The sequence below is a fragment of the Convolutriloba macropyga genome, chromosome 10 (genome assembly GCF_964194025.1).
Source record: "Convolutriloba macropyga chromosome 10, txConMacr16.3, whole genome shotgun sequence".
NCBI classification, from domain to species: Eukaryota; Metazoa; Xenacoelomorpha; order Acoela; family Convolutidae; genus Convolutriloba; species Convolutriloba macropyga.
In genome coordinates, this window is record NC_134477.1 from 10,092,008 (window position 1) to 10,111,847 (window position 19,840).

Here is a 19,840-nt window from a genome sequence, read left to right on the forward strand (position 1 = left end):
AAAAATTGAAAAATAATCTCTTGACCTCTATAGAGGATAACAGTACCTACTTAGCCAATTTGCGCTGTTTTGCTTTATTTGCATGAGAGTGGCATTTCCATTTTATGCGCAGAGAATAAAATGGTTAAGCAGATATCAGACGTCGGCCCTGCTTCCAAACAGCTTTCAACTGTTTTGGTCCTTCAACAACCTTAATAACTGTTCAAACTGGCAACCAGAGGTAAATCTAGACTGCCTATGGATTTAAAATCTAAAAAGATCATTATATTTCTTTATTAGTATGAGTATTTCTTTATGAGTATTTATGAATAGTCCCATAATGGAAATCGGTCAAAGCAAGGTCTTCATTAAAACGGTTAAAAAGCAAGGCTTTCCTTAAATCTTTAGCAAGGCCTTCATTAAAACGGTGGACGTTGCCGCTCCCTCAAGTTGTGAAAACTAAATTTTGGCAAAAATATTATTTTTAGCAAAAAGTATTTTTGTAGTGAACGCATTGCTTGTTGGGTGAACTTGCCCTTGCCCAAACTTCTGTTGGAAACCCTGGTTCTGATGTCTATTCCTCATTGAAAACAATGTTTGTTTGTGACGTTGTGATTGACTCTAAGTAAACAATACTGAACATTGTCTGCGTAGAGCCTTCGAAACTGCGAATCAATTTGGTCGGGATTTCAAAAAACAAATGCTTTTACATTCTTTCTATCAAAATAGATTTCTTTGATTACAGTTATCCCACTGATTGCGTTTCGTTTTAAGAGCAAGCCAATTGTGTTTGAAGAACCTTATTTAAAGCAATTAATTTGCATACATATTTGCATATAATTGATAATTTATTTCTTCCATTTTTTCGATTGACGTCAGAAATTCTGGGACGGGAACATTGGCTATCAGAAAATAACTGCTTTTACATTCTCCATATCAAAATAGACTTGATTATAGTTATCCCGCTGATTGCCTTTTTAGTTGAGAGCAAGCCAAGCGTAACTGAAAGACCTTGTCATTTAATATTTTTTTTTATTTGTATTTGCATTTTTAAGACAACGAACCCTTCTTGCCCCCCCTATTCGTTTGTTTTCTTAAATCGGCTCGGTAAAAAGGTATCATGTCAAAAGTTGAAAAAAAGTTAAATTATCAGGCGTTCTGGGTGACCCAAATTTCAGTACCACAGCACTGACAGGCACGAGCACTGTTGCTAATTTAAATGGAGTTTGTGGGCTCAATGCTTCTCAGTGGCAGAATTATTTGGATTTACTATCGGACTACGAACCTATTTTTTTCCTATTCGGAGGAAAAGACGTTTCCCAGCGTCCTCGGAGAATTCAAAACCACAGAATGCAGTGCACACACTTAGAAAGTGATTAAAGATGCCAAGGATTGGTGTCGGGATACCGGACAAGTTGGCTGTATCATTTCGCACACATCAGATGCTACAGCGATCCATATGTTGAATTCGATCTTCATGAGGTAGAAGTGTCTGCCGATAATGTTCCATATGTTAAAATCAAGACTCAAAGAAAGCGTTTTCGCAAAACATGATGCCCGATCTACCTGAGGTAGAACTGTCTGCCGATAATGTTCATGTAACCGATGAAAGTTATGTGCTCCTGCAAACGTTTGTCGAACAAATTGCTGCAGCTAATCTCTAAATGTTGACTGAGAAACTGGATCACTTGTTCGTTAAACTACTTTGAACAATTTGACAATAACTTATTCTTTGCTTCGAAAAACATTTACTCTTTGACTAGTCTATTGTTTTAACTGTTAAACATTTTTGACTTCTAGTTTCATATCGGTGCCCACAGCTTATTTAATTTGAAGTTCTACTAAGTTGAGGAGAGTGTGGCAACTTTATCCAACTTTAAGTTGATCGATTTTTATTTAAGCTGACATCCGATTGAAGAGTCGGCTTTCGCATTCATCCATAGACTAGATAAACTTGGATCGAATAAGGAATTCTTAAATAAGGTATTCTCGCCTTCTCCCCCTATTCGGCTGTTTTCTTAAATCGGCTTGGTAAAAAGGTATCAAGTCAAAAGATGAAAAAGTTAAATTATCAGGCGTTCTGGGTGACCCAAATTTCGGTACCACAGCACTGGTAGGCACGAGCACTGTTGCTAATTAAAATGGAGTTCGTGGGCGCAATGCTCACTCAGTGGCAGAATTATTTGGATGTACTATCGGACTACAAATCATTTGTTTTCCTATTCGGAGGAAACGACGTTTCCCAGCGTCCTCAGAGAAATCAAAACCACATAGAATGCATTGCAGACATTGAGAAAGTGATTAACGAGGCCGCGGACTGGTTTCGCGATAAAGGACAAGTTCTCTGTATCATTTCGCACACATCGGATGCTACAGCGATCCATATGCTGAATTCTATCTTCATGAGGTAGAACTGTCTGCCGATAATGTTCCCATATGTTAAAATCAAGACTCAAAGAAAGCGTTTTCGCAAGACATGATGCCCGATCTACCTGAGGTAGAACTGTCTGCCGAAAATGTTCATGTAACCGATGAAAGCTATGTGCTTCTACAAACGTTGTGGGACAACTTGCTGCAGATAGTCTCTAAATGTTGACTGACAAACTGGATCACTTGTTTATTAAACTACTTTGAACAATTTGACAATAACTTATTTTTTGCTTCGAAAAACATTTACTCTTTGACTAATCTATTATTTTAACTGCTTAACATTTTTGAGTTCTAGTTTCATATCGGTGCGCACAGCTTGCTTAATTTGAATTTCTACTAAGTTGAGGAGAGTCTGGCACCTTTATCCAACTTTAAGTTGATCGATTTTTATTTAAGCTGATATCCGATTGAGGAGTCGGCTTTCGCATTCATCCACAGACTAGATAAACATGGATCGAAAAAGGAATTCTTAAAATTGGTATTTTCACCCTTCTCGCCTCCCCACCCCTACTCGGTTGTTTTCTTAAATCGGCCTGGTAAAAGGTATCATGTCAAAAGATGAAAAAAGTTAAAATTATCAGACGTTCTGGGTGACCCAAATTTCGGTACCACAGCACTGGCAGGCACGAGCACTGTTGCTAATTAAAATGGAGTTCGTGGGCGCAATGCTCACGCAGTGGCAGAATTATTTGGATGTACTATCGGACTACAAACCTATTTTTTTCCTATTCGGAGGAAACGACGTTTCCCAGCGTCCTCGGAGAACTCAAAACCACAGAATCACTGCAGACCCTTAGAAAGTGATAAAAAGATGTCATGGACTGGTGTCGCGATACCGCACAAGTTGGCTGTATCATTTCGCACACATCGGATGCTACAGCGATCCATTTGTTGAATTCGATCATCATGAGGTAGAACTGTCTGCCGATAATGTTCCATATGTTAAAATCAAGACTCAAAGAAAGCGTTTTCGCAAGACATGATGCCCGATCTACCTGAGGTAGAACTGTGTGCCGATAATGTTCATGTAACCGATGAAAGTTATGTGCTCCTGCAAACGTTTGTCGAACAAATTGCTGCAGCTAGTCTCTAAATGTTGACTGAGAAACTGGATCACTTGTTTGTTAAACTACTTTGAACAATTTGACAATAACTTATTTCATGCTTCGAAAAACATTTACTCTTTGACTACTCTATTGTTTTAACTGCTAAACATTTTTGAGTTCTAGTTTCATATCGGTGCGCACAGCTGATTTAATTTGAATTTCTACTAAGTTGAGGAGAGTCTGGTACCTTTATCCAACTTTAAGTTGATCGATTTTTATTTCATAGGACATCCGAATGAGGAGTCGGCTTTCGCATTCATCCACAGACTAGATAAACATGGATCGAAAAAGGAATTCTTAAAATTGGTATTTTCACCCTTCTCGCCTCCCCACCCCCACTCGGTTGTTTTCTTAAATCGGCCTGGTAAAAAGGTATCATGTCAAAAGATGAAAAAAGTTAAAATTATCAGACGTTCTGGGTGACCCAAACTTCGGTACCACAGCACTGGCAGGCACGAGCACTGTTGCTAATTAAAATGGAGTTCGTGGGCGCAATGCTCATTCAGTGGCATAATTATTTGGATGTACTATCGGACTACAAACCTATTTTTTTCCTATTCGGAGGAAACGACGTTTCCCAGCGTCCTCGGAGAACTCAAAACCACATAGAATCATTGCAGACACTTAGAAAGTGATAAAAGTGGTCATGGACTGGTGTCGCGATACCGGACAAGTTGGCTGTATCATTTCGCACACATCGGAAGCTACAGCGATCCATATGTTGAATTCGATCTTCATGAGGTAGAACTGTCTGCCGATAATGTTCCATATGTTAAAATCAAGACTCAAAGAAAGCGTTCTCGCAAGACATGATGCCCGATCTACCTGAGGTAGAACTGTCTGCCGATAATGTTCATGTAACCGATGAAAGTTATGTGCTCCTGCAAACGTTTGTCGAACAAACTGCTGCAGCTAGTCTCTAAATTTTGACTGGAAAATTGGATCACTTGTTTGTTAAACTACTTTGAACAATTTGACAATAACTTATTTTTTGCTTCGAAAAACATTTACTCCTTGACTATTCTATTGTTTTAACTGATAAACAATTTTGACTTCTAGTTTCATATCGGTGCGCACAGCTTATTGAATTTGAATTTCTACTAAGTGGAGGAGAGTCTGGCACCTTTATCCAACTTTAAGTTGATCGATTTTTAATTAAGCTGACATCCGATTGAGGAGTCGGCCTTCGCATTCATCCATAGACTAGATAAACTTGGATCAAAAAAGGAATTCTTTAATATGGTAATTTCACCCTTCTCGTCCCCCCCTCTATTCGTTTGTTTTCTTAAATCGGCCTGGTAAAAAGGTATCATGTCAAAAGATGAAAAAAGTTAAATTATCAGACGTTCTGGGTGACCCAAATTTCCGTACCACAGCACTGGCAGGCACAAGCACTGTTGCTATTTAAAATGGAGTTCGTGGGCGCAATGCTCACTCAGTGGCAGAATTATTTGGAGTACTATTACACTACAAACCTATTTTTTTCCTATTCGGAGAAAACGACGTTTCCCAGCTTCCTCGGAGAATTCAAAACCACATAGAATGCACTGCAGACACTTAATTGATTAACGAGCCCACGGACTAGTGTCGCGATACCAGGCAAGTTGGCTGTATCAATTCACACTCATCGGATGCTACAGCGATCCATATGTTAAATTCGATCTTCATGAGGTAGAACTGTCTGCCGATAATGTTCCTTATGTTAAAATCAAGAATCAAAGAAAGCGTTTTCGCAAGACATGATGCCCGATCTACCTGAGGTAGAACTGTGTGCCGATAATGTTCATGTAACCGATGAAAGTTATGTGCTCCTGCAAACGTTTGTCGAACAAATTGCTGCAACTAGTCTCTAAATGTTGACTGAGAAACTGGATCACTTGTTTGTTAAACTACTTTGAACAATTTGACAATAACTTATTTTTTGCTTCGAAAAACATTTACTCTTTGACTACTCTATTGTTTTTACTGTTGAACCTTTTTGACTTCTAGTTTCGTATCGGTGCGCACATCTTGCTTAATTTGAATTTCTACTAAGTTGAGAGCGTGTGGCACCTTTGTCCAACTTTAAGTTGATCGATTTTTATTTAAGCTGACATCCGATTGAGGAGTCCGCTTTCGCATTCATCCATAGACTAGATAAACTTGGATCGAAAAAGGAATTCTTAAATAAGGTATTCTCGCATTCTCCCCCCTATTCGGTTGTTTTCTTAAATCGGCCTGGTAAAAAGGTATCATGTCAAAAGATGAAAAACGTTAAATTATCAGGCGTTCTGGTTGACCCAAATTTCGGTACCACAGCACTGGCAGGCACGGGCACTGTTGCTAATTTAAAGGGAGTTCGTGGGCGCAAGGCTTCCCAATGACAGAATTATTTGGCTTTACTACCGGACTACAAACCTATTTTTTTCCTATTCGGAGGAAACGACGTTTCCCAGCGCCCTCGGAAAATTCAAAACCACACAGAATGCATTACAGACACTCAGAAAGTGATTAACGAAGCCACGGACTGGTGTCACGATACCGGACAAGTAGGCTGTATCATTTCGCACTCATCGGATGCTACAGCGATCCATATGTTAAATTCGATCTTCATGAGGTAGAACTGTCTGCCGATAATGTTCCTTATGTTAAAATCAAGACTCAAAGAAAGCGTTTTCGCAAGACATGATGCCCGATCTACCTGAGGTAGAACTGTGCCGATAATGTTCATGTAACCGATGAAAGTTATGTGCTCCTGCAAACGTTTGTCGAACAAATTGCTGCAACTAGTCTCTAAATGTTGACCGAGAAACTGGATCACTTGTTTGTTGAACTACTTTGAACAATTTGACAATAACTTATTTTTTGCTTCGAAAAACATTTACTCTTTGACTACTCTATTGTTTTTACTGTTAAAGCTTTTTGACTTCTAGTTTCGTATCGGTGCGCACATCTTGCTTAATTTGAATTTCTACTAAGTTGAGGAGAGCGTGTGGCACCTTTGTCCAACTTTAAGTTGATCGATTTTTATTTGAGCTGACATCCGATTGAGGAGTCCGCTTTTGCATTCATCCATAGACTAGATAAACTTGGATCGAAAAAGGAATTCATAAATAAGGTATTCTCGCCTTCTCCCCCCTATTCGGTTGTTTTCTTAAATCAGCCTGGTAAAAAGGTATCATGTCAAAAGATGAAAATTTAAATTATCAGGCGTTCTGGTTGACCCAAATTTCGGTACCACAGCACTGGCAGGCACGGGCACTGTTGCTAATTTAAAGGGAGTTCGTGGGCGCAAGGCTTCCCAATGACAGAATTATTTGGCTTTACTACCGGACTACAAACCTATTTTTTTCCTATTCGGAGGAAACGACGTTTCCCAGCGCCCTCGGAAAATTCAAAACCACATAGAATGCATTACAGACACTCAGAAAGTGATTAACGAAGCCACGGACTGGTGTCACGATACCGGACAAGTAGGCTGTATCATTTCGCACACATCGGATGCTACAGCGATCCATATGTTGAATTCGATCTTCATGAGGTAGAACTGTCTGCCGATAATGTTCCATATGTTAAAATCAAGACTCAAAGAAAGCATTTTCGCAAGACATGATGCCCGATTTACCTGAGGTAGAACTGTCTGCCGATAATGTTCATGTAACCGATGAAAGTTATGTGCTCCTGCAAACGTTTGTCGAACAAATTGCTGCAGCTAGTCTCTAAATGTTGACTGAGAAACTGGATCACTTGTTTGTTAAACTACTATAAACAATTTGACAATAACTTATTTTTTGCTTCGAAAAACATTTACTCTTTGACTACTCTATTGTTTTAATTGTTAAACATTTTTCACTTCTAGTTTCATATCGGTGCGCACAGCTTATTTAATTTGAATTTCTACTAAGTTGAGGAGAGCGTGGCACCTTTGTCCAACTTTAAGTTGATCGATTTTTATTTAAGCTGACATCCGATTGAGGAGTCCGCTTTCGCATTCATCCATAGACTAGATAAACTTGGATCGAAAAGGGAATTCTTAAATAAGGTATTCTCGCCTTCTCCCCCCTATTCGGTTGTTTTCTTAAATCGGCCTGGTAAAAAGGTATCATGTCAAAAGATGAAAAACGTTAAATTATCAGGCGTTCTGGTTGACCCCAATTTCGGTACCACAGCACTGGCAGGCACGGGCACTGTTGCTAATTTAAAGGGAGTTCGTGGGCGCAAGGCTTCCCAATGACAGAATTATTTGGCTTTACTACCGGACTACAAACCTATTTTTTTCCTATTCGGAGGAAACGACGTTTCCCAGCGCCCTCGGAAAATTCAAAACCACATAGAATGCATTACAGACACTCAGAAAGTGATTAACGAAGCCACGGACTGGTGTCACGATACCGGACAAGTAGGCTGTATCATTTCGCACACATCGGATGCTACAGCGATCCATATGTTGAATTCGATCTTCATGAGGTAGAACTGTCTGCCGATAATGTTCCATATGTTAAAATCAAGACTCAAAGAAAGCGTTTTCGCAAGACATGATGCCCGATTTACCTGAGGTAGAACTGTCTGCCGATAATTTTCATGTAACCGATGAAAGTTATGTGCTCCTGCAAACGTTTGTCGAACAAATTGCTGCAGCTAGTCTCTAAATGTTGACTGAGAAACTGGATCACTTGTTTGTTAAACTACTTTAAACAATTTGACAATAACTTATTTTTTGCTTCGAAAAACATTTACTCTTTGACTACTCTATTGTTTTAATTGTTAAACATTTTTCACTTCTAGTTTCATATCGGTGCGCACAGCTTATTTAATTTGAATTTCTACTAAGTTGAGGAGAGTGTGTGGCACTTTTATCCAACTTTAAGTTGATTGATTTTTATTTAAGCTGACATGCGATTGAGGAGTCGGCTTTCGCATTCATCCATACACTAGATAAACTTGGATAGAAAAAGGAATTCTTAAATAAGGTAAGAGGAACAAAAGAAACTAGTAGTTTGAAGGCCTCAAATCTGCCGATCAAATCGGCCTGGTCAAAAAGGTATCATGTCAAAAGTTGAAAAAAAGTTAAATTAGCAGGCGTTCTGGGTGACCCAAATTTCGGTACCACAGCACCGGCTTTCACGAGCACTGTTGCTGATTTAAATAGAGTTCGTGGGCTCAATGCTTCTCAGTGGCAGAATTATTCCGATGTGCTATCAGACTACAAATCTATTTTTTTCTGATTCATAGGAAACGACGAGAGGACGCAGGGTTCATTTTTGAAGCCGAAACTCGACAACCGACAAATTTTATGCGAAAACAGTGGGTTTGACTTCTGGTTAAATAGAAAACGAGGATATTTTTGAAAGCTGATGTAGCAACCATGTATATATAATGATGTTCAAGGATGTATTCACTTAATGAAAAATTTATCATTTAGTAGTTAACTATATATCTCGAAGTTCGGCCTTCTGACGCTCAGAAAAATCATCAGCTCCAAGCATGTATTTTGTTCCGAATCTTGGAATTTCTTTGATAGTCCCTGCAGCGTTGAGTGAACGCATCGCGTGCGCCTCCCAATTTGGAAGAGTTATTCCATAATTTAAAGAGAGAAAAATTCTCAAAAAATCCAGAATTCAATTTTCAATCCAGAAAGATCTCTTTATGTGTATGCCAAAAGTTCTTCTGGGGAGTTAACGTTATATGCACCACAACTCATAAATGTGGAAATATCTCTTCCAGGACACCTTAGAGACTTAGGATCACAATGATGACTTTCTCTGTCTTTAGCCTTGTTCAAAAAATTGAAGGTCAGTTCCTCGTTTAAAAAAGCCGATTAAGGCTGATTCAATTTCACCATGAATTGACATCTCAATTTGATTTTTCGTTCCTTTTATTTGTACCTGCATCTAGCAACATTTCATGTCTTTGAGCAAAGGATTCCCAAGTAGAGTTTGTTTTTTCCAGATGCGTAACTGTAAGAGAGGCAAGAGTTGTGGTTTTTAACTTATGGGGCTATGTTCTGACCTAGTTCAAAAGTGACCACCAATATCCAATCGAGGAGGTGGCTGTAGCTTTCAATTCTTTTTTTTGCTCTGTATTTATTCCCAAGTTCGATAATCGACAGAGAAATCAGATCATCTGTTATTTCATAACAGCGATTTATGCTTCTCAAATAGGGTATTTATCTTTTTAAAGACATTATAAAAAGGCCGGAAACATCAAGGAAAGGAACTTCGCCTCAAAATTATGAGGAATTGGACGATGAATTAAAAAAGAAAGCCAGGGATATGATATGGATTTTAGTCAAGAAGGGTGATTTGCAGCCTATTGTAATAGGCTATAACAGCGTTATGAGGTTTCAACACATGACCCAGCGGCAAACTTTGCCTGGAAAGCCAGACGTCGAAAACCGAAGTGAAAATCTGCTACGAGAACAAAGATATAGAGTGCTCACTTGTGCGAAATGCTGTTATGAAGCGTGCCATTCAGTTTGTCGACAGGAAAAAGCTTTAAGGAGATGGTCAATTAAGTGACGTCAGCTTTAATGGTGACAAAATCAGCTTTTCGCCCGCAAACTCAGTGAAACGACAGGAAACTCTTGTTTCTGGGAAGTACAAAGAAAGTTCTTAAGTTTGTATCCACTGCTAGCGTTCCCGAGGACCCCGTACTGGTCCTAAACAGTTCATAGGAATCATGAGGAATCAAACAATGACAACTCTGTTGACACATTACCACCCATGAACGAGATGGAGATGTCTGCTGAACGGTTTGCGGTATTGAGAAAAGTTTGGAGAGCTCATTCCTGTGCATGAAGTCCATGCACGCAAATTAACAAAAGAAAACAATAATTGTCGTGTTCGTTTCAGCAATTTGTTGAGGAAAAGTTAAGAGGTTATGGTTTCCCAACCAAGAGAGAATTCGGAGCCTCTTTACTTGGGGGAGTTAAAAATTGTACTCCGGTATGAAAGCAATGTTATGGAAAGTTAACTTGTCACCGTTACAATAGTCGGCGTCTTAAGAAAATTGTTGGAAGATTTGACGAGAAAAACGCTGTAAGAAAACAGTAAATTAAGTTGCGTCAAAAAACAATGCTTTGTTAATGGCCCTAACACCAAATGGTTAGCTTAGAAACAATCCCAAGACAATACTGCCGAAAAAGCAGCTAAGGTTCTCAGCTTAAAAAACTTCACAGCCTAGTAATCTAAAGGCGGCCACTAAGTTTTATGTGAACAATTATTGTCGGAACTCCAAAATGATGAATCAGTGAACTCCGTTGTTGAGATGACAATGCCTGTTGATCAGATGGCAAAAGACACTACAACGCAGGATAGATGCGAGTTGATACCGAATTGGCTTCAAGAGCGAGTGAAAGATATTCAACAGGACAGGAAGTGCCCTAGAAAGCGACATTTCCAAACGGTGTGTTGCGCTCTTCCAACCAGTGCTGATCAAACAAATTATGTCACTTCAGAAAAATTATCATAGAAATAACAATAAAACGCGTTCCCATGAACACGACAGCAAAAAGAACATATAATCTCAGTTATAAAGAACCAATTGTGGCTGAGAGTTTCCACAATTTTTACAAATTCAGTTGAAAAAACCCAGTTGTGACTGAGAATTTCTACACTTTCTGTAGTAACTGTTTATTAACTTGCTTATGTTTTGCTAAATGATATTTGCCGTTGTTTAAGTTCTTTCACAGTTTTTGCTTCGTTTTAGCTGCCTATATAAAACGGTATCATCTCGCCAAACTTCAAAAGTTCAAAGCTACTTGTCGCCTGAACTTTTGTATATTGAAAACAGCTAACTTAAATTTTTCACTAGATTAACAAATGTGGATATATTTAATTGATATCCAAAAGATATTCTGGTTTTTGCTAATTATTTTCATTAAGTACTCATTTAACAGTTTGAGTTGGCATGTTTTGAGCGCATTCTGTGCACTTTTTGTATTTTACCATATATTGTTGTGCTTCAAATTTATCATGGGCTAGTAAAAAAAATATCAAGGAATTATGCATTTTTCCCCTAAAATGTCACGTCGTGTTTTTGATTTTTCAAACCCATTTATCATTTGTAGACTATTCACCTATTCAGTGCGGTTGATTTCAATTTTCTCGACGGAAGCAGTTTGTCGTTCAAAATAGACTCGTAGTAGAACGCAGTCAACAGTAGTTGATCAAAATTGTCTTGAATTCAAATCATTTTGATAAACTTGTCTGTTTTGGAAATTTTTATGAATAATCTACATAAAAGTTTTCTCCAGATCATGATAACCTTTTATTTGACCAGCGATCTACCTAAAAATTGTTTTTTTTTCATGGTCGTTTGAAACGTCTCGCACTCTCAAAACACAGTTGGATTCCAGTTCTGAATCCGGAACAGAAAATTTCAATGAATACCAGCAGTATCTCTCAGGTGCCTGATTTGGAAGCAGACTGGACTATTGTTGCTACAAGTGGATCCAACTTAGTTGTGCTTACACCAGTCTCAAAGTCCACCGCTAGAAGCTGAAAACGTGAACGCCCCATAAAAATAAGACGCTGGTGACAACAAAGAAAAATTGATTGAGTCACGTAAAGCCGAATTTGAGAAACTTAGGCAGAAAGTGGAGGCTGACAATGTCGAACTTCTCTGTGTTGTACGTAGCAAATTGAATGATTATCAATTAGCAATGACAATAGAATACGCTGCTATCCCTTTGATTTTTACAAGGGAAAGATCTGATGAAAATGATAGCTGGCCCTGATCCAGTTCATTTTGGAAGAGTTGGCCAAGAAAATGTTTGGTAAGGATAAAAACTGTTTGTTGGTCAATTCTATGATTGAGTACAAACGCTGTAGAGCAAACGCTATGCAACGCCTTGAATCAACATTTGAACAAACGTTTGAGAGGGTTGTCAGACAAAATTATCCAAGGGAGCCAGAATTTTGCCCGAGGGAGGCCCGGTCTGATGCGGATCAGTTTGGCCAGGACTACAAAAAGAAATGTGTCCTGAAGACTGTGAACACGGACAACACTGTTTGAAACTCGAGCAAGAATGAGTCAAATTTGTTTGTCTCGGTTGCAGGCCGATTGCGGCTAATTTTGGTTCCAAATTGAACTTTACATGTTAATCTTGCTTCTGGCTGACAATTTTCTCTATAACAGATTCGATAATTAATATTTTGCCTCGTCGATACCTAGTGTTTGCATCAAGCCAATTTAGGCTGGCTTTGATCCGTAATTAACTTTCGTGCATGAAGTGTTGAGCAATGATTCAACCTTTGAAATCAATTTGTTTGCATTGCGAAATAACGTATCGAAATAATGAGACCTGCCAAGTTCAATCTTTTTTGTTGAATCTCTTTTGGATGAAGTTTAAAAACGTTAAGATATTTTTCAAGGTCTTGAAAAGCTACTGAAATTCTGATTTTTTGAAAATGGAAAAGATTTTAACTTTGCAGCTCTGACTGCAGCTAATCACGTCCGTTTTTGGTTATTTTATGCTTGAATAATTCGATTTTTTTTAAAAAAAAATTCAAACAATGCTTCACGCTGAGATTCAAAGGCCACTGTTTATGCGTCTTTAAGATAAACAATGGAAAATCCTTCCATAAGTCACTCATTGAGAGCGACAAACCAGCTTTGTTATAATTACCCCTTAGAAGTCTGATCATTAGGGCATGCTTCATCGAAACTTAGGAGCTAACTGAGGCCAACTTGCAATCAAGTGGAATCTTTGTCTCGAAAACTCTTAATTGAACAGCAAAAATATACAGTTGGAGTCTAATGCATATCCTTTTGGTAGCCAACTGAGGGCCTCGTGCCAGAGAAGAAAAATTCTGACACTTTTCTCATCTTCCGAGCTCCGTATACGACAATCTCTCAATTTTTTTTAGTTAACAAGTGCCTGTCGGTATGAATGCTACGTCTATCAAGCATATGAACTCGCACAGTGTGATGTAGATGTATCCCGTAGTTTTGGTGAAAACATAGATAGGAATGTTGTACCTATGGTTAATAAGCCATTTCGTCAGTGTGAACTTGAAAGTGCTTGCAGGGCAGAAAAACATTACAAACATTGCTTCGATTTGCTGAATCGCTGTTACAGCGACGATGAACCAGAAATTTCATTCTAGGTGATTCCTATAATGGATACGGATTGCTTTGTGGTAAAAACTCAGCTTCAGCTTGCTTTCAGCAAGAAGCGTGATACATTATTGCCTAATCTAAATTCGCTGAATGAACCCATCAAAACATCTGATTTTCATCAGTTCAAACATATCCATCTTTGCGTCTACTGATATTTGCCACAACAGCAGAATTATGGTCAGATTAGTAAGGTTTGCTAATCATTCCTGTCAGCCGAATGCGGAATAAATTGCATCAACTTATCGAGACTTATCAAGTGTCCTAAACTGAAAGCTCGGCAAACTTCAAAAGAACGATGAAGTAACCGTGTTCTATGGTGAGAACTTTTTGCAGATGGAAACTGGGAGTGTCAGTGTCCTCACAAGGAGAAGAACGGTGATCGCCCCTTAGTTTTGCTAAAGCAGAAGATAATGATTCAAGCAAACTTAGGGAAACACTTTTTTGTTCAACCGGAAAAAGCGTGCTAAACCCAAATCGGAGAGATTGAAAAACAGTGATTTGAGGCACGTCAATTCAAGTGAGAGCCTTTCACACCAAAGCAGCAGCAGTTTCGAAGATTTACCTTATGCAGAAAAATTAATTAATGAGGTGAATGCAGATAGCGCTGATAGTATGTTGGATCAAATAAGACTTTCCAAAATTGAGAGCGCAATGCAAATGAGTTCAGACAACCTTTCTGATGATTTTTCTAATGAAGTGACCACCAACAATTGGGAAACTGCTCTTAGACTAATTACGGCAAAACATGGAACATCCGACGCAGAGGCAAAAAAGATTGGATTCTCCCCACTAAAAGAGCCTTCCTTGCCCAATGCTGCAATTCCATTATTCGGAAGAATCAAATCCAAGCATCATACCAGTACACAAATGGTAGATGATAAAATTACGTCTTGCGCTTGTGGTGAAAATTGGAAGCTTGACTTTTTGACAGAATTGCTGCAAGTAATTGAAGCAATATATGATCAGATTCATAAATTCTCCCTCTCACGTGATCCAGGTAGGGATATCCCGAAACACACTGCTTCAATTTGGAGAATAGAAGTATAGAATCTCAATTTTAAATTCAGACGGCGTGCGCATAATCAAGATCAGACCTTAACAATTTTGGCCCTTGTGGATTGCAATTGCGAATCTTCCACCTATTTTGAGACGCTCCTATAAAATATCATTTTGGTTACTCTGTAGTTCTGAAACAACAAAACTTTGGAACGCACTTTTTCCGACATCACCGATTTAATGAGAAAACTTAGCATCAATTACAAAAACGTAAACTATAAAAAAAAATTGAAGTGATTTTACTAGCTTCCGATCTTCCAGCAGTTGCGTTAATGTTAAGAATGCACCATCATTTGGCCTCTCTCTTGGCATCTTTGTTTAGTAAAGACAGACTATTGACAAAAGTCGATAATATCCGTACAAAAAATTTGCTATGAGGACACCTGATGTTAATCGGTCTTATTTGAAAAAAAATATGGCTTTCATGGGAGTTAAAGGCCCTAGTCTTCTTTTCAAATTAATTCCAAATCTGCCTTCAACGGCCCCAGATGTTATGCATCAAGTATACATCGGGTTGACAAAAGTTCTGCTGAGAGTAATATCTGATAAGAGTTTGAAAGTAGATTTAGAGCGTCTCAAATTTTCAGTTAATAAACTACGGCTACCATCAGAGTTTGAACGAAATATCCGCCCACTGGATCAACTGGAGTTCTTCAAAGCTAACGAGTTAAGGCCTGGTTGTTTTGTAGGACCTGCTCTCTTTAGTGGCTGCATAAATGAAAGAATTCGAGAGGTTTTTACTCTTCAGTTTTGGTATTCGGTTGCTGATGGTATCACAAAAGTATGTCAAGGAGGGCAAAAAACATATCGAAGAACTTCCAACTTCAACAGAAAGTGGTTACACAGAATCTGCAGAGCTTTTCATCAACTACTGATTTGTTAACATTTTAGTATGGATTTCTTTAAAGAACTTTTAGTGTGAAGCAAAAAAACTGGCTTTGCTCATGCTCTAAAATTTTATCTTCCTGAATAGAGTAATAGATGTCTTCAAGTGTTGTTAAATGTCATATAAAGGATTAATAGCCAACCAGATTTGGCCCTTACTGTCAATCCACAAGTACCAAAACTCATCAACTACTGATTTGGTAAAAACGATGACGAGTGCCAAAATAAAAGCAAGTGAGAGGCTGACGGCGGCTATTAATCCTTTATATGACAGTTAAAAACACTTGAGGACACCTATTACTCTATTCAAGAAGAGAAAAAGTTAGCGCATGAGCAAAGCGAGTTTTTTTTGCTTCACTCTAAAGTTCCTTAAAGAAATGCATACTTAAATTTTAACAAATCAGTAGTTGATGAAAAGCTATGCCCGAGCAGACAAAAGCACATTTTATCCTGACTTAATCATCCTGAATCATTAACATAGTCGGCAGATTGCCGGAAAATAACAGCCAATGACGCACTAGACGCATATCGGGATTGAAATAGAAGAAAGATTGAAAGTGGCAAAATTTTTTCCCAAATTTCAAAAGTTGTTCTAATTCAGTGCGCACTTTCATTTATAATCTAAACCTATACTTCAACTTCAACTTCTAAACTGAAGGGCATTAAGCTTAATACTAACAGCTTAGCAATCGCTCTACTGGACTTTGATAACCTAATGCACTATGACTTAATGACCGGGCTTTATCGGTTTTTACCATTTCTTTCGATTTTGCTCTTTTGACATTAACCGTATTCACTACAATGCGTAATTCAATGCGTGAAAGAAATAGGATTTATTAGGTTCGGACAGTGACTGAGGCAAGTCAGAAGTTAAACGTAAAACTCGTGACTTATGTAAAACGAAAAACCTGATCACAAGGTAAAGCGAATTAAAAAACATAACAGGACAAGTCCTGAAGTACAATTCAAAGTATTTTCATTACCTAAACAAAAAACCAGACCTCGAACGGACTATGAGCGAACTGGGAATACAATTTTTTAGAAAAATCATAATGAAAACAGAAAAATCCATGCCAAAATGCAGAATGTGAACATAAATCCACTAGCGGTAAATGGAGGTTTGATTCAAACAAAAAACTAAGCCTAGAATGAGAAAGGAATGGATTGGGAACACCATAATGTCCAACCCAAAATATGGAAAAAAAAAGTGAAATCAAAGTGACTTATATAAAACGAAAAACTTCATCACAAGGTAAAGCGAGTTAAAAAACATAGCAGGACAAGTCCTGACGCACAATTCAAACAATTTTCATCGACTTAACAAAAAGAATGATCTATAACGGACTATGAGAGAATTGAGAAAACCTTTTCTAAAATGAAAAAAAAATCAATGTCAAAAAGCCGCATGTGAACAAAAAACCACTATCGAGAAAAGAAAATTTGGTTCAACCAAAAAACTAGGCCTAGAATGAACTATGAATGGATTGGGAAAGCCATTCAGAAAACGATTCACCGACTTCAAGATTAGAGCAAAAAAAACTTTCACGTCGCAAAAAAAACACTCTTAAAAAACATAGCCGAAGAATTGCGGAAACGACTCGAAGTGGAAATCCATTCAAAGGCCATCCAACTAATCATCAGACAAAACTTTCCTCCACTAATTTATGATTATCTTGAAACAAAACAATAAAAAATGATTAAAATCTTCAAAATTTGTTATTAATTGAGATCCCGAAATAATTATCTCAAAATTACTTCATCAAGACAACTAGTACTTACAAAAAAAACACTTAAGTGAATTTTTTAAAAACACTTGAAGCCAAATTATGAAAAAAAGCTCTTAAAACAACTAGCACTAAAAAACTGGAAAAAGTTGATACATTTTTTAATATTACAAGAGCATATAAATCCAAAGAAAAATTCTCTTTTCACACCTTAATTTCTCGCTCTCTAGAAAACATAACCGACTAAACGTCGGAAGAATTGCTCTTGAACGACTAGTGGGAGCTCTAATCAATTGCAGCCTGCTTCATTCGTGGGGGGGGAGCTAAATGGGACTAAGAAGTTCTAAAGTGGGCTTCAAATAACCACATTAGTGGTTAACATATACCACTATTAGGATTTAAAGTAAAAAATGACAAGAGTTTCGGCGCACTTTTCATTTGACTTAGTATTTCGCCGCACTTTTCATTTGACTTAGTATTAAATTGCCGCCAATTGAGTTCAGCTGCTTGAAATTGTGATTGAGAGAGAATTTTAGATCACGCGAAATGCAAAAAGTCAAGGGCGTAAAAGTCACTCGAAAAGGCAAAATTGTCAAGCAAAAATTTTGCATTAAAAAGACACACACGTTTACAATAATTGCTATGAACTACGTTCAAGAGCAATTAAACAGCGATATGAACAAAAAACCACTCTTTTCGCCCACGCTTCATTTTGTTCAGCAACAAAATCACTCCAAATTTTTTCACGTATTTCATTTCCTGCTTCAAAATTCACTCCAATAAAATTGATTAAAAAAGAACTTCTCCAATATACCTCATATTCGAGTCGTAAAAAAGACAGCTCCCCAATACAATTCAAATTCTTTGAATTGTAAAAAAGACAGCGCCCCAATACAATTCAAATTCTTTGAATTGTAACAAAAAGGAGAGCGCCTAAATAATAGCCGTTTAAGAGGCTGACGGCGGCTATTAATAATCGTATTAAAATTAGTCTGGTTTTACTATTACTATAGTTTGCTGGATTTCAGTAAAAGCAATCGTTCGATACTGCATTTCTTTACTAACTAGAGAAAGGTGTGCTGATAATGTAAATTAAATAGTGGCACTAACCCTGGATGATTCCTCGTCCATTTCAACATAGTGAACACTGTTCCATCGTTCCTTCTTAGCATCGGGTAGAGTGAAGTTCCTCTTCATGTCCATGACAGCAGTCACAGGCACCCATTTCCCACTATCCCTACCAGTTTTCAAAGTACGTCTCTCCAGCTCATCAGGACCACACACTAACACGTAGCAGTTGCACTGATAACTAGAACACGTTAATCAAATTGAGTCCCTAGCATTATCAGGGTCACTATCTTAGATCTCTTCATGACAATCTGAGTGTCTTAAAGTTGAAGGAACGGTGTTCAAAGAACACACACCACAGTGCATTAGCCCATTGTTCTTTTTTTAAACAAATATTCAATAATTTAACATAAACCGACTCACGTCGGATGAATTGCTCTCGAACGACAGGCACGAGCAATTTAATTTAGAGGGGGCTTCACCTCAAATGACGTCACTGATAAACGTTATTATATACCACTATAACCACTAATAGAATCAAAAGTAATTAAAAGTAAAAAATACTCCAATTTTCAGCGAACTTTTAATTTGACTTTTAGTGGTAAACTGCCGCCACTTCTGAAAGAGAGCCAAAATCAAACCACGCAAAACGAAAAGATCAAGGGCGTGAAAGTCACTCGAAAAAGGTCGAGCAAAAGTTTTGCAGAAGAAAGACCAACACGTTTGCAATAATTGCTTGAAACTTTGTTCGAGAGCAAGTAAACAAACAGATCGTTATAGTGCGTTTTCAAAAAGGGCCAGATCATTGAGTGTAAACATTTCATCAGAAATTGGAGGCGAAAGGATTGAATATCCGTACGGCACCCAAATCCTGAGCCACCCACCCTAATTGATCAGTCATGCAAAACTTTTGCTAAATATTGGCATAGGCATTCGTATAAATTCGATATTGTTGAAGAACATAGCCGGCAGATTGCCGGAATAGCTGCGAAAGAATAGAGCTGCGTGCCATACAATAGATAGAAACAGATACAGATCTAAATTGAAAAAAATCGACGCCGCTCAAAAAACTTTGTGAAAAACATTCAGCGATAAATTAATGAAGCTTGTTAAAATTCATTCCGCAGAAGCCTCTTATTGGGAACCTTTACTGCACATATGAGTTCATTTGACCTTAAACAAATTCACACTAAGCTAAAGTTTTTAAAGTGCAAAAGTCATTTTATTGAGGGAGGTAAGTCACGTATGATCAAAATCTAATCACGCAAATATCTTATTCCGTCAGATCGATTAAGGTTCGATATTTAATAGCTCATAAAAGAGCTAGAGTAAACCAGTGCTAAAACATCAATGTGCGTTGTCCAATTGATTTTTTTTTAGCTCAAATGCTTAAATTGGATATTCAGCTCAATGTCAGGCAGAATTCCTGAAAAAAATATTGACAAGAAAAATAACTTTTTAAAAAAATAATTTCTCAATTTGCCTTGTAGA

At 37.8% G+C, this 19,840-nt stretch overlaps 1 protein-coding gene across 1 annotated transcript in view; it reads right to left on the reverse strand.

Annotated features, from left to right (window-relative positions):
- The window catches only part of LOC142348528 (uncharacterized), an 81,326-nt gene that overhangs the window by 16,258 nt on the left and 45,228 nt on the right, over nt 1–19,840 (reverse strand). Inside the window, exon 9 of the mRNA XM_075399901.1 lies at nt 18,392–18,590. Coding sequence (XP_075256016.1) covers nt 18,392–18,590 — 199 coding nt within the window. The remainder of the gene's footprint in view (nt 1–18,391; nt 18,591–19,840) is intronic.